Source organism: Malurus melanocephalus, unplaced genomic scaffold (genome assembly GCF_030028575.1).
Source record: "Malurus melanocephalus ecotype Western Australia unplaced genomic scaffold, MMel_1.1 scaffold_85, whole genome shotgun sequence".
Lineage (NCBI taxonomy): Eukaryota > Metazoa > Chordata > Aves > Passeriformes > Maluridae > Malurus > Malurus melanocephalus.
The window spans coordinates 2,378,107-2,402,402 of NW_026623317.1; the positions used below are offsets into that span (position 1 = coordinate 2,378,107).

The 24,296-nt window shown below is 49.1% G+C and overlaps 1 protein-coding gene across 1 annotated transcript in view; it reads right to left on the reverse strand.

Moving 5' to 3' along the window:
• The window catches only part of ZBTB7C (zinc finger and BTB domain containing 7C), a 153,385-nt gene that overhangs the window by 79,290 nt on the left and 49,799 nt on the right, over positions 1–24,296 (reverse strand). Inside the window, exon 3 of the mRNA XM_057367812.1 lies at positions 12,298–12,394. Coding sequence (XP_057223795.1) covers positions 12,298–12,349 — 52 coding nt within the window. The 5' untranslated portion in view covers positions 12,350–12,394. The remainder of the gene's footprint in view (positions 1–12,297; positions 12,395–24,296) is intronic.

Here is a 24,296-nt window from a genome sequence, read left to right on the forward strand (position 1 = left end):
TGCTCAGAACGAGGAGTGACCTGGCTGCCTCTTTGGGCTGACATCCTTTCCAACCTCCAATGCTCAGTTTTCCCCCTTCTGTGTGAAAATGGGAACAACAGCGTCAGCTGTGGTTGGAAAGGGCTTTGAAACCCACAGGTGAGAAGTGTTAGGAAAGACAGGGCTGCACTCTTGTAGACGTGGGGGAAGAGGAAAAGGCAGCAAAAAGGGGAAAACCCCACATAATAAATCATACTCCATAAATTACATTAAATGAATGCATTAAAAAAAAACAATCCTGCRAGAAACAGCTGCTTCATTCTACCCTGTTGATAGGATCAATATGAGAGAGGAAATTGCCACCTTGTGTTCTGCGACACATCACAGCGACTTTCCTCTACAAACCCTAATGCTCCTGATTGCAGTGTCAATTTAAAATTTACCATAAAATGCAGAATCTCATAAACTTTACAACCTCAATCACACAGCTAGTGCTTTCACCCAAATCAAATGCACAGACACCCACTTTGCTCTCTGAGGTGGGTACACAACAACATGCTGCTCAGAGGAGATGAGAGAGTAGACCAGAGCACCACAGCCTAAGCCTGGCTGAAAAAAGGAGGAGACAGATAGGAAAAGAGCTGGAAAATGTACCCTCAGATCTCTGTGAGACAGCTCGTCCCATGTCCAGCAGGATGAAGTGTTGCCAGAACCATGATTTATGGTGAAGGTGGGGAGGCCCTGGCACAGGGTGCCCAGAGCAGCTGTGGTTGGAAGTGTCCAAGGATCCCTGGCAGTGTCCAAGGCCAGGCTGGACACTGGGGCTGGGAGCAGCCTGGGACAGTGGGAGGTGTCCCTGCCCATGGCAGGGAGTGGGATAAGATGGCCTTTAAAAGTCCCTTTCAACCCAAACCTTTCTGGGATTTTATAATCAAACACAATATGACCTCAGGGGTGGCAGCTCTGGTGCCCCAAACATGCAGCCACCAAGGTGGCACCGCCATCCCAYGATGCTGAGCCAACCTCCCTGCACWGGGACAYGCTCACAACAAAGCTGTTTCAAGACCTTTTGCAGGCCCTGATGAAAATCCCCGAGTCATCTCCTTAATGCTGGGTGTCCTTTGGAAATTTAACCCCACAAAACTCTGACAGAGAAGACGGTGTGAGTTTTTAATGCARAGAAGGAGCATGAGTGATGCCCATGCCATGAGCTGACCATGTGCTCTTGCAGGCATGGGCTCCACTCAAGGGCTGACAAGGGAAAAGCTAATTAGGCTCCTAATTTTGCTTCCTGCATAAATTTTAAGTCCTTTCGCTGTTGTCAYTGTGACAGAAAGCCCATTTCTCTGCAGGGCTACAAAGGATTTTGGGTAAAGCATAACAAAAAGATGCATATTTCAAGTAGCACTTCCCCAGGAGCCATAAAGCACYATTCAATGTCTGCAGTCTGCACGCACCCTGTAAGCACTGGCTTAAAACTCTGTCTCAGCTCAAAATTACAGGATACATTTGGAGAGAAAAGTAATTTTTGCAATCGGCTTCTTGCCTTTGTGAATGCCTGAAAGTGCGACGAGATGGATGCTTGAAGATACAGAAAGGGTTAAACCTTGGGAGAGGACAGGCAGGACTTGGGGATGAAGTAGTTGATCAAAGGGTGGCTCAGAAGTTATTTAAAAATAAACCAGAAAGTAGAACTTCCCAGCGGTTGCCACTGTAATTACAATGCAGACAACGGAGCCGTGGTGCTGTTAAGGTTACTGGATTTTCCTAGCAGCTGTGTTTAATTTACTTAAAACATGCAAAGCCATCAGGTCAGATCCCATTAGCAGAATCTCTCCAGAGCGCTGCAAGAGCCYGGCCAGCCCAGCACCACAGAAATGCTGAGGGTGAAACACAAGTGTAAAATAGCCCTGGGGAAGGATGAGAGCAGCGTGCACTGCCTTCCCCCTCGGCTGCAGCACAGGCTGGGTGGTCAGTCCTTCTGCTCATCCTAAGACCTGCTCCCTGTCTCTTTAGTCCTGTCATATGGTATGATCTCCTAAGATCCCCAGAAACAGAAAATCTGTGCGAATACCTTGCCTGAYTGCGATGGAGAAGGATCTGGGATCTTGCATGTAGGAAAGTCACTTTGAGTGTGTTTTTGCTGTAACCCAGACTCTCACCATGTCCTACAACTKTTCCATGTCCCACCTGGATCCCTGTACTCCCCAAACATCACCCTGACTTTCCTGCTGCTCAGAGAGAAGACCCACTTGTCCTGAGCCATGCCCAGAGCCYGTCTCAGAGCTGGGAGCTTTGTGGATTTGCGGATCAGGATTCCACCCCTGGAGCTTTGTTCACACTTACATAATTCAGGACCACACGATTCATCAGGAGTCTTTCCAAAATACAACCACAAAAATTACAACCTCCTTGTCAGGTAAAGACCTCATAGAAATGCTTTTCTGTTTCATTTTTGTTGTTGCTGCTGCTTTTAATTCTTTTAGCACTGGCTCAGCCCTCTCTCCACCAAACAGAACATCAGGGTTTCATCCACTATTTGTGGCTCCTGCCAGCTCAATCCTCTTTCTAAAATTAGCATCCTGAGAGATGYAATTGCTAGAACAGGAGGTGTTAGGTCACATTTCGGTCCTTGCACATCAGGCTAAGTGCTTCTGCAGCCACCTAAAACCACCTCATGGTCTGAACCTCAAACGTGTCCTGCTCCACTGAGCCCAGCAGAGCCATGCAGCTTTAATGGGTGCTGATACCAGCAAGAAGAGAACTGCAGACAAGGGTAGATAACACCCCCTTCTGCACATCACCCCCTTATATGGTCATTCCTACACAGAATGAGCAAATAAAATTAAAYAAAACACTAGAAAATACAAGAAAATACAGGTAAACTTATTTTCCAGAGCATCTGTGGCTTCCCCATCRTGGCAATGTCCAAGGCCAGGTTGGATGGGGCTTGGARCAACCTGGGATAGTGGAAGGWGTCCCTGTCCATGGCAGGGGGTGGAATTAGAGGGTCTTTAATGCCTCTCCAAACCCAAATAATTCTGTGATTCTATGGCTAGAATAGAATAGAATAGAATAGAATAGAATAGAATAGAATAGAATAGAATAGAATAGAATAGAATAGAATAGAATAGAATAGAATASAACACAGCAAAATAAAYCTAAATAAAATAAAATAATCCTAAGTAAAACATCACAAGTAGCAGGAAAAAAAATGTGAAGCAATGCATTTGGTTATGGGAAATCTGAAAATATCTGACCAAGCCACATGACCCCCATTGCCATCAGAACCCACCCTGAAATCAGCATCTCCTGCCACTGTGTGTAAGAAACCCCAGCCTGGCCCTGGAGTCCCTGCAGCAGCTTAGGATCATTCTCCCAACATAAAACTCCAGCATAAACTCATCCCTCACAGCTTAGAAAGGTGYGAGACTCATTTGCATAATAAATGACAAGGCAGGAATATATATTTGTGTCAGATCACCCTCCCTTCCCTTTGAAAGAAATCTATTTATTCTGAGTGAATCGTCTCTTCCCCAAATAAATGGTGTTTGTAGTCAGTTTAGCTGGCACGATACGCATTCTTTTGCATGCCTGTAATGAATTTTCACAGCCAGAGCCCTAATCCAGTCTRGTCATGGAGGGTTTATCACGACCTCTTATTTTATTTCTACTGGTAAATGGGAATTGCTTTCCTTATCGCTATCTAGAAGCACCTGAGTGATTTTTGCTTCATATTTCCTATCCCACTGGAATTCAGGATGCAGCGTTATCTGATACTGTACAATTGTCACTCATGTTAGCTGCCTTTTCATTTTAATTTGCTGGATTTATTGCTCTTTCTTCCTTTTTTTTTTTTTCCTCCCCCACCAAGAGATTTTACTTCACAGCTGAGTCCCTCCTTGCTCCTTTCCATCCTCCTGGTCAGATTTGTTGGGTGATCCATGACAAAGCAGGATCAAGGCTTGTCTTGACTTCATCTGCCTGATGCTTTTCAGCAAACTGGGATGGTGGAAGGGATGTGGAACGAGATGAGCTTTGAGGACCCCTCCAACCCAAACCTTCTTGTGATGCCTTCCCTCAGTAGAGCACTCAACCCCTTGGGCCTGTCCCAATCCATCCCATCTCCCTCCACTAGGGAAGCATAAAATTATGCAGTAACAAGCAGRAATAATCCCTGAGTTTAAACAAATCCACCAGAACAAGGGCTTGCTGACACAATCCGCAAGCAGGGAGCAGGTAGAGCGTCAAGCTCCAGAAAACTGGAGCTGCTGCTGCAGGAAAGGCTTGAGAAGACCTGTAAATCCTGCAGATAACACTGTGATGGATCAGTAGTGGCAAGACATTAACCTTCACTCTTGAGGAGACACCCAAATGATAACACCTGTAGCCATGCCACTCCAGAGTTATCAGTCTTGTCACTCGTGAAGATAAATCTATCTGACCTAAGCCATCATCCTACGCCGCTCTGGCTTCCTTGCTCAGAATCCTCGTAGACACCAGCAGGGATCAGGGAAATCACACCTAATAATCAATTGAGCGTGTGCAACCAGGCTCACATGGAAACCATTTCCTTCAGCACGCTAAAATAATCCACAGAGCCRGGGAAAAACGCGGTAGGCTTAGAGGCTGGTGCGCAGGGAAAGTGCTACATGTCAGTGACAACCATGGAAGGACAGAAAACAGCCAGCAAAACCTCGAGGAGCTGTCACGCACAGRAAAATGCGAGTTAATTAAAGCCACTTAAACAAACACATCTGGGACAGGGGCATGGGATGTACCGAGGGAGGATGAAGTGATATTAAACGTTCACACACACGGTGAATCCCAGACAGGAGGAGAGGAAACCTGTCTGGCAGAACCCAGAGGAGCCCCTCACCCTGGAGTTGTGCTGAGGGAGCAGGGAGAGCCCCCTGAGCCCCAGGGCTGTGGGTCACCCTTGGGCACAGCACTGTCCCACAGCCCCACGGGGACACACAGCTCAGCAGATCCACCCCTCCTCTGCAAAACAACACCCAGGCTCTACTAGGGCTCTCCTGGACCAGACAGTGCCAGCTTGGAATTAAAATACTCACCTTCCTAATGTCTTCCCTCCCACAGCTGAAACGGGAACCATGGGCAGAGCACTGCTTTGAGAGGCTTAAAGTGAATTCTGTGCCCCAACTCCTGATCACAGCTAGAACAGTAATTCCCTGAAGATATATCAAAACTACCAGTGAGAAAAAAACATATACATTAATGGCTTTGGCTTTTTTTTTTTTTTTTTTGGGGGGCGGGGCGGGTAGAAGGGAAGAAAGTAATAATGGGAGAAAACAGGCAAACTACATTTTCTGGAAGATTTAATGGTGTTTTGCAAAAATAAATCATTATAAATATTGGTTCATAAATAYTGGTTCATGAATAGTTTCAACTGATGTAAACCAGAAGACAAGTTAGTTTAAAAAAAAGAATTTTTAAAAATGGAGTAAAGGATGTTTATAAGTTAAATTATCTGTGAGGTCTTACTCAGTGGATTACAAAACTGAGGGCTTGTTTCGATCCAAGGTTCCACCAGCCATGGGCTGATCACTGAAGGCAGAGACAGTGACCCGGTGAAGTGTAAAGATTTAAATCCAACTAAAAGACACCATCAGGACCAACATCAACCCCACCTTCCCCTGCTCCTCCTCTGAGCACAGTCTCCCCAAACCCCATGAGCTGATTTGCCTCTTACGAGGCTCAGAAGATGAGGAGCACAGGTTGCTCACACCAGCCCTGCTGACAAAACACCACGAGAAGGAAGATCTGGAAAGGCTCTGTGTATCTTTCATTGCAACCAGCTCCCARAGAAACTTAAAACATTGGTTCTCTATATATTCCTTAGAGCATTGATTCAAAACCAGAAACAAAACACCCACACGAGGCTGGGTCACCACAGAGATGAGAATCCGAGCCCTTGAGATATTCCTGCTTGGGAAGCAGGGCTGGCCAGCCTCAGCACGAAGGGAAATGGGAAGCAAATCCATCTGCACAGCATCCAGCCCTGCTGAAGGACAAGAACATGCCAGATTGCTGTCGGTAGGAGCAGCCCTCGCCATGGCACCGGCCCGGCCTGGCTGCAGCGTGAGGAAACACAGACGGGGCGAGCAGGATCACAGCTGCCCCAGTGGAGCAGATCCCACCCTTCCCTACCTGCTGGGCAGATAATGCTGCAAACAGAGTGAGCAGGATCCCGGCTGCCCCACTTCCCTACCTGCTGGGATGGGGTGATGCACAAACCCAGCCCAGAGTGCTCTGCAGGAAGGCCGGGAAGCTGCTGGGATCTTGGGCAGAAGGGAGACGAAGGAAGGAGGAGTCCGTGAGGGAGCCGGCCTGCACAGGACAAGGTCTGAGATCCCCTGCGCCCTCAGAACATCCTCCAACTCCAAACCAGGCTCATTTACAGATCTTCTGTTACAGCCYGGGGTGAGATTAACTCATCACAAGTCCCGTGGCTCCAGGGAGAGCTCAGAGCCCCTTTTGGGGCCTAAAGGGGCTCCAGCAGAGCTGGAAAAGGACTGGGGACAAGGGCTGCAGGGACAGGACACAGGGAATGGCTTGGCAGTGGCAGAGGGCAGGAATGGATGGGATATTGGGAAGGAATTGCTGGCTGGGAGGGTGGGGAGGCCCTGGCACAGGGTGCCCAGAGCAGCTGTGGCTGCCGCTGGATCCCTGGCAGTGTCCAAGGCCAGGCTGGACATTGGGGCTGGGAGCAGCCTGGGACAGTGGGAGGTGTCCCTGCCCATGGCAAGGGTGGAGTAGGATGAGCTTTAAAGTCCCTCTCAACACAAACCATTCTGTGATTTCAGGGCTCTGCAGGCAGCACTGGAGCCTGGTCCCTGCYCAGGAGTGCAGCCCCTCTCTGCAGCCCTGGGCAGGCAGCCATGGCCCCCCACYCACACCCCAAACCCCTTCCCTCCCCAGGGTGACTTCCTTAACACAGCCCAGCTGCTGGCCCCCACCCGACATGGGCTGACAGATTTGTGCTGTCCCCTCAGGGTGGGGTAGGTACATTTGTTTCCTCTTTGGAAAAAAAGGAAAGAAAAAAGAAAAAAAAAAAAGTACGCAATTAACCTTTTCCTCTCCTCGCAGAGGGCAAGAAACCTCCCTGCCACAGAAATAGTTTCAGGACRAAGATATCTGTTCCCACAGCTGCATCAGTGCTATTCTGGCTTAGCTAAAATTAAAGAGCTGGAGTTGTATGTGGGCCTTCATGGAACTGTCCCGGGGACCACAAGATTAGAGGGCGAGATGGTGACCTGGGAGGCCGAGGTCTATTCTCGGGATACTCTCGAGTCCATCCTCGGCTGTGCCAACGGATCCTTGTGTGTGTCCGAGCATGTTCCTCCACCCCTGTTTAACAGAACCCTGAAATGATTTGGGTTGGGAGAGACCCTACAGATCTTCTAATTCCACCCCCTGCCATGGGCAGGGACACCTTCCACTGTCCCAGGTCACTCCAAGCCCCGATGTCCAGCCTGGCCTTGGACACTGCCARGGATGGGGCAGCCACAGCTGCTCTGGGAAATCTGTGCCAGGGCCTCCCCAGCATCATCATGAAGACCTTCTTCATCATATCTACTTTGAATCTCTCTGCTTTTAATTTAAAACCCCCAACCCTTGTCCTCTCACTGCAGGCCCTACTACAACCTCTGTCTGTATGTTCTTTCTCAGCCCCCTTTAAGGAAGAACAGCAGAGCTTGCCTGATCGCCCTCCAGGGCCCATCCAAACAACAGCCAGAGATCCAACAGCACTAAAAAACCCTGGAAAGYGCAGGATAACCCAAACATCCCTGCCACCATACATCCCCTCTCCCATCACGAGCAGGTCCTGTGCCAACAGCTGTGCTGGCTATTGTCGGTCACACAAAGCCCRGTCCAGCGGCCCCGCTGTCAGCACACAGCTCATTACTCTGCCAAGGGCTTTGAAACGCTCGCAATATGAAAGGTGCTCCATCAGATCAAACCCAGCTTCGTTTGCTATTACAATGCAGAGCATTTCTTTTGTCTGCGACTTTTGACGATGCGGAATTGTTCCCCTCAGTCAGTATTCCGGAGTCATTAGCTGGAATTAGTAAAGTTCCCGCTGCCGGACTTTTCCAAGGCTCTGTTCTCGGGCTACAAAGAGTCGGTGAGGAGTTGTCCTGCTTTCACTGAGCTGGAAGCACAGCAGGGAACGTGCTGGGGGGAGCAGGCAGTCTGCTCAACTCCACTTTTYCCCCGCAGGTTTCGGGAGATGCACGTGCAGGCAAGATGCTGTGGGTGGTCACACGGGGCTGGTGCTTCCCAGCCACAGGGGAACTGAGACCTGTGCATTTGGCACCTCTGCTGGGACCAGGGGAAGGGCTTCACCTAACTGTGCCCATATTTAGGCAGCACATCCCACAAAATTCAAGTTTCTCTCCCAGAAATCCACCATTCTCCAACCTAAAGGTCCCAGAACTGAAGAAGGCGCCTTCCCCTGGGTGCTTGTCATCTTCCTTGGTGAAAGCACCTGGAAGTGCCTGACCTTGTTCTCCCAACTCTTGTTCAAGTTACACCCTTCCAGCTGTACCAGAAAGGCTTTAGCATAAAGACCCTTTTTCCCAAAGGCATTTAACATAAAAAGGAACATAAAACCCCTCTGGGCAACCTGTGCCAGRGCCTCAYCACCCTCATCACCAAMAAYTTCTTCYTTCTCTCCAGTGTGGATCTCCCCTCTTGGCATAAAACTATTCCCCTTTGTCCTGTCCTTGTCCTYAGTCCCTGTSCAGCTCTCCTGRAGCCCCTYYAGGCCCCAAAAGGGGCTCTGAGCTCTCCCTGGAGCCTTCTCTTGTCCAGGTGAGCACCCCCAGCTCTCCTAACCTGTCCTTTGATCAATTTTGTGATTGTCTCTGATAGAGGTTTCATTCCTATTCCAGCAGACAATCAAAGTGATGAAGACCCATGGTCTGTGCCCATCTGAGGCTGCTGTCTGGCCCCAGGGACACAGCTCAGGTCTGGTGACCACAGCTGCTCCAACTCGCACCCACCCCACCTGTGGGAGGAAATTCCAATTTCAATTCCCAGTTTTCCCAATTCCAGCCATCTCACCACCTTTCCTGGGTGCAGTGTGGGTACTTGGCCACTACAACCCCAAAACAAAACTAGGAGCAAACCAACCTTATGGGGACACCCCTGTGGGGCAGAGCTCAGCACTTACCCCATCTCTGTTTCACAAGGGACTGTACCTCCATCCCCAAAGGATTTCCCTGAGAATCACCTCATGGATCATCCCAACTAACACTCACAGCAGCATTTCCACTGGGACACAACCAAATGCAGACAATTCACACCCCTCACCTTGCATTTTTTAAAGTAACAGGGTACAATAAAGCAGCCTGCCCAGATTCCAGCCTAATCTAAAAACAACTTTATGGCTTCTAATTTTAGCACTAATCTTCCTTTGCTATGGTTGTGTGATTTCTAATTATTTTATCCCCAAGCCCTGCTTTGATGGATAGTTGTACCTTTTCCAATGCCAAATGACTTGTAAAGTGCCTTTAAAAAATACGCTGATMATTTCAGGTTCATTTCCAGTTCCTACACAAATAACATTCTCATATATGGCTTAACAGAGGAAATATTATTATTATTATTAAAATAATAATAATAAAAGCAATACAATTTAAAAAGGAGAGCTCCATTCCTTAGGATGATCCCAATCTGCTCCTGCAAACATTGTATTTTCTCTTAAAAGCTGATAAAGAGCAAAAAAATCCTTTATCGAGATACAGATCTCTTAACAACTCAGTGCCTTTGGCTTGGCATGGCTCCCAGAACATTTTGCCTTTATCTATCCCTATTTTCAGGTTACAACTCCTGGAAGAGCAATTGGCCACACCGAAACCTCTGGGGGACTTAGCGAGGGGCGATGTGAASCCGTGCAAGAGACACAGAATCACAGAATCGGAGAATCACAGAATCGCAGAATCACCAAATCACAGAATCATAGAATCAGGGTTGGAAGAGACCTCCAAGATCTTCCAGTCCAACCCATGCCCTGACACCTCAACTAAACCACRACACCAAGTACCACATTCGATCCTTTTCTAAACAGATCCAGGGATGGCGATTCCACCCCCTCCCCAGGCAGACCTTTCCAATGCTTTATCACTCTTTCTGCAAAGAACTTTTMACTAATATCTRACCTATACTTCCCTTGGCACAGCTTMAGACTGTGTCCTCTCGTTCTGCCACTCRCTGCCTGGATTTCCACATTTGCCTGGATGTTCCCAGGCAGCATTGCCCACCCAAACCCACTGGATTTTGAGCAGCGAACATCAGTCCTCAGCTGCAGATGTGCTGCAGGGACTTAGGGTGAGCCTACAGCCCAGGTTCCTCACAGGCAGGTGTTTTCTCTCCTTCCTGGAGCAACCTCTCAACCCTCCCAATTGCTGACCTAATCAGGGTCTGATTCTGTCAAATTTGCACAAAAATTGATCAGGGAGGGCATGCTGCCWGAGGGATGTTTGGGGATGCTGAGGCAGCTGCCTGCCAGTGGCATCCCAGCAGGACCTGCCACCAGCAGCCAGCACCRGAGCAGGGGACACAGGCACAGGGCTGGTGGATGTTTGTTGGGTTATTTCCTTCCCCAGGATTTATACTGAGCTCCGGTCAATTGGAAAACATCCACTTGACCTGCGACCTTTTTGTTTTAGTTATTCTCCGAGCTTTGACAGCAGCAGTTTAAACACAAAGCACATGAGTTTTGGCACCGAGGGAGCACCCCATTCCCACAAATTCTGAGTGGATGAGGAAAAACATCGCATCTCAGCCCTGACAGTGAACATATTTYTTCTTTCTCATTCTTCATTCTCCTCTCTTTCACTTTCTTAACCTGTTTCACCATCCGTGTCTTCTCCCTCCCCACTGGAAACATGAGCTTAGCTCCCTGATGCAATATTCAGGGGAGAAGGCCATGGGCTGTGGTGTTTAATTCCCTGCACAATGYGGCGTTACAGAGGATTTGAAATGGAGATTGTCAAAACAGGAAACAACCCAGTCAACATCCTCCTGCCTGGGTCCTGAAAATGTCACCATACAGGGCTGCGGGGGATGGAGMAACGTCCTCTGTTCCTGCACAAACAGCAGAGATTGGCCAGCRAGACCATCTGCCCTCATGCCACCCTGGTCTGCTGGAGAGCTGGACTTTAACCTCTGCTGAAATCAGTGTGGAGCTGTTTTTTATCAACTTGGGAAAAACTCAGCAAGTCAGGTTATAAAGGATAACCTTCTGTTGACTGGTACTTTTACCAGCATAGAGAATTTTTTTGTGGAATTTCATCTCACTCAGGAAGTCAATCCTACAGGAAATCCTTCATCCTCAGTGCTRTGGAGTAACATCCCCAGCATCCTGCTGGCTTCCTTCTTACCCCTCTTAAAACCCACCCCTGAGATCCTCACCCCTCGAGCTCATGCTCTGTTTTTGAGCTGCCCTTGCTGGGATAAAAGCACRAATCTTGGGTCTAATCCTGCCCACACACCCCAGGCAAGGAACCAGGCTGACACCACATCTCCATGAGGGTGTGGAGCAGGACAGTGCCAGGCCCCAGGCTCTTTGATTTCCATCTATCCACCTTGAAGCAAAGATTTAAAGTTCCTCAAAGGCACAACAGTGAGGCCATGTCTGGAGCAGAGAATGCAGCTACTGTAAAACCAGATAAAACAGATGCTGTATTTATTTTTAAAAGCAGACTCCTGCAGCTGTAGGTTTCGAGCAATTCTTAAAAGCCTGGCCTGAACAAGCATCCTTGCCAACAAATATTGGTATTCTAAGCCTTTGATGGGAGTGAAAACCTTTTCTGATATTGATTGCTTGTTTTTACAGCTCTCTTCAAGTTAGCTCCAGGAGAGCTTCCCAAGCACGAGAGCTGGTGACCATTACCAGAACGGTGATCCAGCAATTCTGGCTGCCTGGAGAGGTGGTGGATACCCCACCCCTGGAAATAATCAAGCTAAGTTTGGATGGGACTCTGAGCAACCTGACCTAGCTGAATACGTCTCGTTGCAAGGGGTCRGACTAGATGGTCTTTGGTCCAACACAAATCATTCCATAATTTCCCCTCTGGAAGCAAATCAGGTAATTTATTTTTATGTTTGAGGGAACAGTGGTTTTACTGCCGTGTCAAGCCACTGATCTAAAGTGACAGCYTTCAGTAGGAGGGAAAAAAAATCCACAGGTTCATGGGATGAACAACTAGGAATATGATTTCAGATGGTCTGTATAGCCCAGAACACCAAATTTCCCCCATCATCCAAGCAGAGAATTAAAATAATTACCTAGAGCGTGATCCTGAAAGGTGCTGAGTGCAGTCAAGTGGTCTCCGCTCATAGAGTTCAGTATCTCAGGGGCTCTCAGCAGGGTCAGTCTTSGAGCCTGGGCAAAACAAGATAGTTTGGTCTTAGTCCAGTTATTTGTAAATAAACCTATGCAACCTGTAATTGAAACAAATAAACCCAAATCCATTCCAGCTCCATGTGCCAGCCAAGTTTTCCCGAATGGGGAATTAACTCAAGGAGCTGAGGAGATGCTCTCCAGCCCACAACAACTTCYCTGCAGAGCAGGATGGATGCCTGCAGCGCACAGGAGACAAATTAAACTGGGATGTGTCCCCAGACCCTCCGTCCCCATGCAGGAACACCAAAATGACATTCCTCAGGAGCACTGCGCTGCCCAAGCCAGCACACCCCAACAAGTCATGCTGCCAGCCCATAGCAGGGCTCACACAGCTGCCTGGCAGGACACAAAGCCCAGCAGGGCTGCCTTGCCGAGCCTGCAGGCAGCAATAAACCCGGAGATAAGAGGAGCCAGCCGGGTTTCCAGGGAGGAAGGCGAGGAASGCTGCTCTCCCCACACTCCCAGCCGCGGGCGCGTCCAGCCGTGCCAGGGCAGGGTGAAGGCAGGGAAGGGGATGACAGGGACAGGATGACAGTGTCCTCCTCCAAGCAGCCCTTTGTTTGGGGAGCTCCCCTGGGATGCCCGGCTCAGGGAGGCCAAGTCCTCCTTCTTCCCCTACAAGGGGAACAGATGAGGGGAGGAAAACAATGGTCTCTCCTCAGCTGCCTAATGGAAGAACAAAGGACAGGATCCTTTCCAAAATTGTCTTTTGAGGAACAGACCATAAAGCCTGAAGGCCCAGTATTTGTGCTTTATTTATTTCTGGATGAACTCCAGCCTGGCAGCCTCTTTCTGTCCTTCCTCTGGGCGCTGCAGGATCCACCCAAAGCCACTGGGGTCGTGCAGGGCTTGCACAGACCTCAAACCCCATCAGAGATTCAACATCCAGTACATGGTAGAGGTTCCTTCACCAGACCCCACCACAAACACACCTCAGCCACGGGGTGGAAGGGGCATGGCCAGGCTGGAACAGCCCAATCAGGTAGAAGGTGTCCCTGCYCATGGCAGGAGGTGGAAGTGGATGGTTTTGGGCTCCCTTTCAGCCCAAATGGGGCTGTGAGTCTATGACAGCCCTGTTTCAGCAGGACGCACTTGGCAGGAAGGGTCTGCCCCCCAGCCTTCTGCCAYCAAAAACTGGGACCAAACCCCAGCAAAAATCAGTAAAAAAACCACCTTTGATTGCTCAGCAGAGGTGGCTGCTTGGGAGCAGAAGGGGATTTCTGCTGTGCTGACTGCTCATGGAAAGTCCCTGACTGGCCCGCAACCGTGGAAAAAACGGAAAATAGAACTTTAATACCAAGTTGGTGGCAGGCTGTCTATTTTTCTCTCCTGTGACTAGTTACCATGGATAGATTTCTGAGGTCGACCACACAATTGTTCACTGCACCGCTCCTATTAAACAGAGGATGAGCAAATCATCCCATTTGTACCGTACTTTAATTTCCAGAAATTCTTTGTTCGTTTGTTTGCTTAAATTATTTCTCTCATTTGAAGAAACAATGCAGCCTTACGAAGCGAGGGCCCAAATCTCCCGAGTCACCCTGCTGTGGTTCATTACTTCCACACTAGTTAACAAGGCCAGTAATTTCCCTAAGGTTTAATAGAAAATCCTCTTTCCAGAATGCAGAGAGACAGGACATTTTAACAAACTCACTGCACCCCGGTTATGTCATAGGTGAGGAATATCCTAGGCAAAAAGCAGGTAGCCTAAATGGAGCTTTTTTCACCCCAAATTACACCTTCAGCTGGGGACAGGGAGCTGGGGGTGCCGTGTTCATCACTCAGAGGATTAACTCCAACTTGGCAATGGTTCCTGAGGCATCYCAGTCCTCACCCCAAAATAGAGAGTGGTTGAAATAGATGGTACTGGAGGGGCAGATCCCAGATGTACCTGGGTGGGCATGGTGGAAGAGATGGACCTACAGCCCATTTCATTAATGATGAGGATAGCAAAGCACACAGAATATCTGCCAGTCACCTGCCCATAAACTGCCCTTCTCACTGCTTTTGCCAACCTACTTCCATGACCAGAGCAGAAGAAAAAAATTAAAAACTGMAATAAAGATTAGATGCCAACCCACTTTGGTGAGCAAATCAGAAGAAAAAATTAAAAGCTGAAATAAAGACAAGAGCTCGTGAAAAGCAGGAAAATACATAAAACATGTATACACATACAGTGGAATCACAGAATAATTTGGGTTGGAAGGGACTAAAAAGCTAAACTGAAATATTTCATATATAAATATGTAAAACAGCCCAGTAAATCTCTATTGAGATGCACATGCAGGTGAAGAGCCGGCAGTGCTGCCTTCAGTCACAGGGGTATTTACTCCACAGCAGCCTCTGCAGCTCCTTAATATTATTTATAYAAACAGGATTTGTCAAGCAACAACTACAGATGTTTGCAGCGAGTCTTCTTGCTTATCCACTGATAATACCGTGTGCCTGGGACAGCCGAGCAAATCCTGCCACGTAAATAATAAATACACGTCTGGGCTAATCAGAAAGAGGCGGTGAGGAATCTGGAGATTCCCACAGACTCCCTGCTGCGGGGAAGGAAATAAGGAAAATGCCCTGACCTAAGCAGGGGTGAGTCTGGCGTACCCACAGATCACAGGGAGATCACAGGAGCTGTTTGCAGATCACTTACTGAGCATGAATAATTCAGGCAGAAGCTGCTGGGAGCATGAGAACAGATAGATGGGAGCTCGCTGCCGCTGCTTTGGCAGGTTTTATTTTATCCAGCCAGGCAAGGAAACCACGAGCCCCAGCAAGAAAATCCTCTTCCTAGTGCTGCTGCCAGAGTCGTGACTCCACTSGCTGTCTCGTGATACACGGTGTTCCACACATCCCCAGCTGAGGGTGAATGCCACCTCTCCTTCTCCTTGAGGCATTTTTCTGATTATTTGGTCGGACGGGTATGGCAAAACAATGTGTGGTTTTAAAAAAAAAGCCTTTGGTACTCATCTGCACTTCACTGCATGATTACACAACTCAGAGAATCCCTGAACACTGTGSTTGGAAGGGAGCTCAAAAACCACCTCACTCCAYCCCTGCCATGGGCAGGGACACCTCCCACTGTCCCAGGCTGCTCCCAGCCCCAATGTCCAGCCTGGCCTTGGACACTGCCAGGGATCCAGGGGCAGCCACAGCTGCTCTGGGCACCCTGTGCCAGGGCCTCCCCACCCTCCCAGACAGCAATTCCTTCCCAATATCCCATCCATCCCTGCCCTCTGGCACTGCCAAGCCATTCCCTGTGTCCTGTCCCTGCAGCCCTTGTCCCCAGTCCCTGTCCAGCTCTCCTGGAGCCCCTTTAGGCCCCAAAAGGGGCTCTGAGCTCTCCCTGGAGCCTTCTCTTGTCCAGGTGAGCACCCCCAGCTCTCCCAGCMTGGCTCCAGAGCAGAGGGGCTCCAGCCCTGGCAGCATCTCCGTGCCCTCCTCTGGCCTGGCTGCAGCAGCTCCAGGTCCTTCCTGTGCTAATGGTTACAGAGCTGCATACAGACCATGAAGCATCCACCAAATGAAGAGAAAAATTTAGAGTGTAGTCATCTTCCAGTCCTCCAAGGRGGAGGGAAAAGACCCATCACCCAGAGAGCAATTCAGAGCCTTCAGGCTCCTCTGCCCCTGCTAAAACTTGTGAATCAGTGGAATTCAGCTCCGTAGGAAAAGGATGGGAAAAAGAAGAAACCAAAAAGGTGTGAGAAAAACAAGGAAGGGATAAGGRATATTCTCTAATCCTTGCTCCGAAAAGAAAATACAAGTAGGGTTGCTCCTGTTGGGACACATTAACAGTCCATGCTGAAAACATTACCAAAGGGACTGGAAGCCAGGAAACAAATTGGAAAAAAAAATCAAATCGTATAAGGAAAGGCAGAAATAGTAAAGACAGATGGTGGAAGTTAAACATGGCTTTGGTGCAACCTGCAGAAACCCAAAACTTTCTCCTGCAAGGACGGGGAGAAAGAAAAATAATGCATTTTGTTTCTGAGACTTGTGGAAGGTGGAGGGGCAGCTCTCCCACATGGAGTCAGAAACGGAACCCAGGTGAGCCTGGTGACAGCTCAGCCCCAGAGAAGCAGAGGTGCCAAGGAGGGATTTGGCAGGGAGGACCCTSCCTTAGCAGGATTTCTGAATGTCCCAGTGGCCAGACATGCTCCAATGCCAGTGATGTGCTCCAGGACTGGGGAACCCTCTGGGAATCCCTGTCCTSCACCTACATCTGCACAGCCCTGTTTCAGTTCACTCCTCTGCMCTGCTGCCAGCACTGAACTTGGCCCCAAAACTCACACCAAGCTCTTCTCCAGCCCCACTGCTGTCTGTGAACATCAGSTCACAGTCCCCTCACACAAAACCTRTTTCTTGCTATCACACAAAATATATCTGATTCAAGGCTCACAGTGACAGCWAAAGATGTTCACCCAAGATCACCACACAAAAATCCCAGATCTGGTCCGCAGTGTGAACCACATGAGAATTATCCAGGGATCCCCAGGTTAGGAGTGAAATGTGGTGCTACTGGCTAACAAATTTATTCCTCCAATTTTCCTTCAACATAAAAATACTCCGTGCATGCTTTCTCCCACTCTTAAACTACTTAATACTCTGAATTAAAAATTGAATTTAAACATCCTTCAGCAACACTGCCAGCAGCACCTYTGGATTAGAAAGTTTGGAAGTGCCATCTCTACAGTGTGTCTATGACACAGGCTCTACTGCCCACACCAAGACAATTTCACTTCAGCCTTCAGCACAAACTGACTGTCTCTGGTAGCAAACCTGTTTCTTGCCTTTACAGACTGAGCACAGGCCACATCTCTGCRTTACCCCAAAATAATTACTCGGCCACACACCACATCGGACCCTCGGGGCTTTGAGCTCTCCACCCTTGTGTTTACATTCCATGCAGAAAAATTAACTAATTAATATACGTCTGACAGATGTTCTTTGAAAGAGATAGCATGTCTTTAAAACACAGGATGATGAAAGGAGCAATCGAGCAGATCAGGCTGACCAGAAAAGCGAGGATTGTAACATGATAGTGGAAAGCGCAGCTTTAAGTCTTCCTCTTGATATTTATATGGTTTTATTTGCATATCAAACTACATGCCAATTAGCTGTATATAAATCTATGATGGAATTATGCTGAGCAGCTCTCCAAACTGAAGAAGAGCCTGGGCTGGGCTGCATAATCACCCCTAACTCTGGCCCTCCAGGTGTTCCCACTCCAGCTGACTCTTAATGACCGTGTACTCCTGGTAACACAACTGCACAATGGGAATCTCCTGCAATCACACCRATCTATATGCAGCATTTCCATACATTGTAAGCTGCTTTGTGTATTCTTTCATTCTCCTCCAGCTAGTTACTCCTGGAGAAAAGGAGTCTGAGAGGAGACAGACCTTCTGGGTYTGCACAACTCCCTGACAGGAGAGTGCAGCCAGRTGGGGTYGGGCTCTGCTYCCARGGAACAGGGACAGGATGAGAGGGAATGGCCTTAAAAACCAGGGCAAGTTTAGATGGGATACTGGGAAAAATTTATTAATGAAAAATGTTGTCCAGCCCTGGCACAGCTGCCCAGGRCAATGGTGGAATTCCCATCTCTGGGGAGGTTTAAAAGCCATGTGGATGTGGCACTGGGGACATGGGTTAGTGGAGGCCTGGGCAGTGCTGGGGGAATAGTCCAATGGTCTTAGAGGCCTTTTCCATTCTAAATGAGCCTGTGACTCCATGATCTGCCTGCTGCCCTTCTCTCAGRCTGCAGGGCAAGTTCTGGCTCTGTGGGGCTTTGTTCCTGCAGGATTGRGATCCCGCCTGAAGAGCTGGATGCAAACGGTTACCGAGATGTATACTCTMATTTTAAATATCAACAGGAGCGTGGGGATGCAATAGCCTGGTCCTGGAGCAGCCCCACTCATTCCATTGTACCCAGAAGGGGTGTGCACTCRCTGCCAAACTGGCTGCCTTGGCAAGGGCTTTGTGCTCTGCCAGGTATCTGCAGGAGGCATCATGCAAAGCTGGAGCCTTGGGCCATGTGCAGCCACAACACAGCAGCTCCAACCAGCACGGCCTGAACACTGGGCCAGGCACCCTGCCCATGCAGGTCTGGGGACAAGSGATTCCAGACACCTTCAACCACCCCAGGRTGCTCCAAGCCCCRTCCAGACTAACCTTAGACACATCCAGGGATGTGGCACCCACAGCTTCTCTGGGCAACCTGTGCCAGGGCCTCACCATCCTCACAGTAAAGTGTTTTTTCCTTACATCTCATGTGAATCTCCCTTTTTTCAGTTTAAAACCATCACCCCTTGTCACATCRCAACAGGTCCTACTAAAAATGCTGTCCTTTATTTTTCTCATAAAACTCCTGTAAGTATTGAAAGGCTACAATAAGGTCTGCCAGACCCTTSTCYTCTCCAGGCTGAACCATCCCATCCCWCCCAGACTGYCTGCTCCAGCCCTACCAATGAGCCTGCTTTGCTGGGGACTGTTTTTTTGGGCTCCACTGAAGTAGCGAGTTTGACTAATTTGAGTGATCAGGCACATATTCAGACATAAAATATTAATATGGGAACAAATCAAAAGCAGTCTGGCTGGGTTTCTGCTTTGAATTCATTACACAGATTGAAAAAGAAAAAAGAATAAAGAAAAATAATTTTTAAAATAATTTTTTTTTTATCTTTCCTGCTATGTACGAAAAGGTATAAATTCCTGGCTAACTGCAGCACTTGGCCTGGCTGTGCTGGTAATTGGAACCAGCGTGCTCYGCTTCCCGGGCATCCCATTCACCAGGGGAGAAGGAAGCGTTCAATCTTTCAATAGGAAATTTCATCGCCAGAAAACAATTCACCTTCCCCAAGCCCAAAGAACAGCCCGAGGGCGAGTTCTCTCCTCAACCACAGCTTCAGCTTCTCTGCCAGCCCCAGCCAGAGCTGAGCACTCACACCACCCCAGACCCATGAGACTGCCTTCAACACTTCCATCTCTGTCATTTTTTTTTCTTTCCTTCTAAACACACTGAGTTTTTTTCTTTTCCTTTGGGATTGCTCAGTTTGCAACTTTTCTTTCCACAACTAAGTGGGCTAAACAAGCCCAGATTTTGTCAGGACAGTTTTCCTTAGATTTCCTCCCAGTTCCAGACCTGGGACTTCATGGAAAGCACTCAGCTGTAGCCATGGGCCATGCYAACATCAAGGGGGAATTTGTGGGACATTTGTGAGGCCGAGTGCACTTTAAATATTTTTTTTTTTAATGAGGCTAACCCAAGACATATGGGAGTGAGCAAAAATCATGTTACACCAACAGCTTTTCTCCAATAACATCTTTAAACTCATTTTTCATTCCTAAAGCTGCTGTCTTAGCACAGAGTGAAATAAAGCTTCAAGGCTACAAAAACCCATCAGGCACTCCAGCAGGACTCAAGAAAACCAAGCAGCAGGCAAAGGGACWGAGCAGAGAGGTGGCAGATGAAATGCAGCACCAGTCGACATAAAACCGATGCAGAAMCAACCCCTGACAATGGCTCCTGTAAGAATCAAGCTTCAGGACTAAATAGACTCCAAAGCAATCATCCTGCATAGCACAAATTTAAAAATAAGGCTTTCTTCTGCTTGTAACACCTGCTTAGGAAGTTATTTTTCTCCTCATTATTTATGTTTCCACTGTAATGGCTTATTTCTTAATGCACTCATAGAAAATCTGAATTATCAGCCTTCTTCGCCTGCTTTCTGAGGCAGCCCTGACTCCCTCATCTTGGTMCCTTTCACATCCAGGACCAGAGGGCTGAACGAGAAAGGAATCACAGGCAGTGCATAGAGAAGATCCTCAAAAACACATCAAACTCCATCTTTATGCCTTTGTGCTCCCTGAATTCTCCAGAAAAAGGTTATCACAGAGCCATTCTTGACCAATAAACAGAAACGGTCTTCTAACCCCCAGTGCAGCCCTGCTAGGGTACTTTTAGCTGTAATTAGGGTACTTTTAGCTGYAATTAGGGTACTTCTAGCTGCCTKSAGCTKATCCCTTGAAAAKGGGAATTTTTGAAGCAGACTGGTGTTCTGGATCAAGAACGGATGGCAGAAGGGGCAGGAGATGGACAAGGCTGAGGGCAGCAGCACCAGCAGGATAAGGAAAGCTTAGAGTAAAATCAGCATGGAATCACCTGGAATCCTGGATATTTTGAGGTGTTTCAGGCAATGGAGGTACTTTCTGTTCCTCCACTTCAGTAAAAGATGAGGAATAAGGAACCAGAGCAGAGTTTCCCCAGTCTGTGCGGAGTCAGGCATGGGATGCCCTACACAGCCCTAAAGGAAAGCACAAAGACTGCAGCATCCAGGTACTGAGAGAGCCCTCAAGGAGCCTTCTGGTTCCTCCCAGCCCCAAGCAGGAACCCCTGAGGACACCAAGGAAAWGTCTGTGTAGTTCAGGGCTGCCAGRGATGGATCCAGAGCACGGACCGGACCCCGGTGTTTCACCTTTTGCCTTTTCTTTGGTGGAACTGGTGTCGAGGTAAAGATCCTTCACTGGGTCCTACCAATGCCCCAAAAAGCCAAGAAAGGCAGGAAACACCCCTGCTGGATTTCATCCTGGCCTTGGCATGCCAAGCTTGGACCCTCCTGTTGGACTCAGACTCTGAGACCCAAGCCAAACCTGAACAYCAGATCTTACAGTTCTCATCCAGTTCCAAGGGTCACTCCAACCCCAAAAAAATTCTGGGGCAAATTAAATACAAGCATCTATTTCTGTAAGCCAAGACCACTTCTGCTGAGCTGCCRCTGAAGCTTTTCTTAGAAGTCATTAATCATGATGGGCAAAACACAATTCCACCTCGCTCCCTCCTGCCACTCCAAAGGGAGGATGGCAGCACTCGAGCCTCGGCCTCCCTGATTGTCCTACTGTTCCCCAAAGTGGTTCCTCTCCAGCAAATTGAACACCAAGAGCCATCACAGAGCCCCAGACAAAGGGCCCAGTGACTGTTTCTGGGATTATTAGAGGGAAGCAGAAAGAAGCCTATTACAGGGTCTTTGTGGCACTTAATGTTGACAGCTGAAAATAATGGATAGGACAAAACAGAGCAAAGATGATTTAAATTAGGCAACTCCAGGGAAGCAGTGCTCGCTCACTCCCAAAGGAGAAATGCCATTTCCAAGCAATGCTAACCCCCAAGTGGACGTGCACTCCCCCTGAGCAGCCCAGATTCACAGACACAGCCCTTTTTGGGTGCTCCACAGAGCTTTTGTTCCATTTGCCAGTGGCCACCGCACCCTTCCCGTCAGGGGATGGGAGAGGTGCATGAACGAACAGCATGAGCCACAGCTCATCAGTCCTTCAGCAAAAACAGCCTTTAATTTCTGTCCTCTGCCACCAGCTCAGGGCCCTGTGAGAAGGGATTTGCACACCCACGTTCCAGCAATCATCGCACAGCTCCTCCAAAGCCACCCTGAGGACAGGAGATCCACTCCAGCTGCAGGGTTTTGACACAAACACAGTGACAAAGGSTCTGACAAAGCTTTAGTGCCATCTCAGGCCAGTCCCAGCTCYGTGCGACCCACACAGGGCTCGTTTCAAACCACAGGCACCTGCACCTACRCCCATCACTTCTCTCCCTCTCAAGAGGGCAGCAATCAGAGAATCATTGAATCATTTCAGTTGAAAAAGAGCTCCAGGATAGAGTCCAATCCGTGACTGACCCAGCCCAGAGCAGAGTGCCATGTCCAGTCCTTCCTTGGACACTGACAGAGATGGGGACACCAACACCTCCCTGGGCAGCCCCTGCCAAGGCCTGACAACCTTTTCCATGGGGGAATTCCTCCTGATGTCCCCTCTGTCCCTCCCCTGGCCCATCCTGAGGCCGTTCCCTCTCCTCCTGTCCCTGTTCCCTGGAGCAGAGCCCGACCCCCCCGGCTGCCCCCTCCTGTCAGGGAGTTGTGCAGAGCCACAAGGTCCCCCCRGAGCCTCCTTTGCTCCAGGCTGAGCCCCTTTCCCAGCTCCCTMAGCCTCTCCCCATAGGACTTTCCCTCAATGCCCAAGCCATTCTCAGTCTGGCCAGGAAWGGACAAGAGGAGAGGAAAGACACACACAGGTTGCACCTGGTGCATTTGCTGCCTGCCTGGGTTCAATAGATTGGTTTATGCTGTGGCAGCAATCCGTCCTTCCAGAAACAGTACTTGGGTTTAATGAGCTGAACCACCACCCAAAGCAGCTCCTCATCATCAGAGGATGCAGCCCAGCCAACCCCGTCCTCACCCTGCAGTGGGTAAAACCTGTTGAAAATGGGTCCCTGTGCACAGAGCCCTCCGAAAGCACCTTGACAACGATGGGGATTTCACACCTTTCTTGCACCCATAGGTGTAACCCAGGAGGTACAAGGCTGCTGTCCTGTTTGGCCTCCCAAAGCCCTGAGACAGCAACAGCATCTGGAGGGTGACAGTGGGACCGATCCTGTCAACAAACACCCCTGGGACCTGATGGGAAGAGCCTTCACAACCGCTCCTGGGGGTCACACACCAACACCCCTCTGCTGGGATGCTCTGGGCTCTCCCTGCTGCAAAAGCTGCCTCTGCAGTGAAAAGAAGACAGAACTCTGGCATTTCCAGTCAGGGATGGGAATGTTGCTCTGGGTTTGTGCAGCATCTGGACCTTACAGCAGCACCAGCACACAGCGATGGCTGTGACAGAGGTGGAGCAGGAGGAAGGAGAGGAAGGAAAGAGAGAAAGAATGAGAAAAAGGCAGAAGGAGAGGAAGGAGGGGAAGACAAGCAGGGGAGAAAGGAGGGGAAAGAAGGAAAAGGTGGAGAGGAAGAAGGCAGAGGGAAGAGGAGGAGGAGGAGAAAACAAAAGGAGAGAGGAGAAGGAAATCAAGCAGTGAAGGAGAGGAAGCAGAGGAGGACGAGGAAGAGAGGAAGAAGAAGAAGCAGGAAAAAGAGAAGGAAGGAAGCAGCCTTTGAATCCATTGTGGAGCAATGCCTGAATCCATCAGACACAAATCAAGGCCACAGCTCCGTCCTCCCCCCAGCCAGGCAGCAAAGCAGCTCACCTCCTGTCTCCTGCTTGGCACAGATAACCGGCACGGAAAACCCCGGAGACAGAGGCACGGACGCGTCACGGCTCAGAGATGCTGCACAAGCGCCGACCAGACACTCTCCAGCAGCAATGTGCCAGGCAGCACGGCAGGGAAAAAGCAACCTGCCCCCATGGATGTGCCAGTCCCTTCCTTTCAATCCCTTTTGTGAAAAAGGTGACTCAGGAAAATTGGAAAGGAAGCCAGGGGTGGCGTGAAAGTGGAACAAGACGCCATCTGTTCTTCAGTCTCGCAGCTGGAAAGGGCATAACCTGCCCTTGGTGTGGCTGCAAGGGACACCRTGGTCCAGAGAGGGCTTGGAGGAGAGGAGGGGGCTCCCTGCTGGGTTTCCTGCACTGGGATTCACCCAGCACAGAGACACCCCTCAACCAAACCACAGGACCAGCCTCACCCTGCTCCCACCCCTGCCCATGAACCCCCGTGCAAGATCACATCTGGAAACATCTGCTCAGGACACTCACTGCAGACTGCCCAAAAAGACCAACCACAGGTCAAGATGTGGGCATGASCCACACCTGCAAGGCATATCAAATATTGACCACACTTGTGACACCATAGTGGGGAAATCCTTCTATACAATACTCATCTATCTCTCACTGTGTTTACAGAACCACAGTCCTCACTGTGGATTTGGAGTCATATTTCACAGCTGATGCTGATGAAGCTCAGGTTGAAAGGCGAGTAAGCCCTCAGTTCAACTTGAGCTTCACTGGAAAGGGTGGAAGAAAAAGAGAGAAAATAAGAGAAAAAGAAATAAAAATTTTAAAGGAAGCAAAATCAAGGGGAAATTGAAAAAAAAAAAAA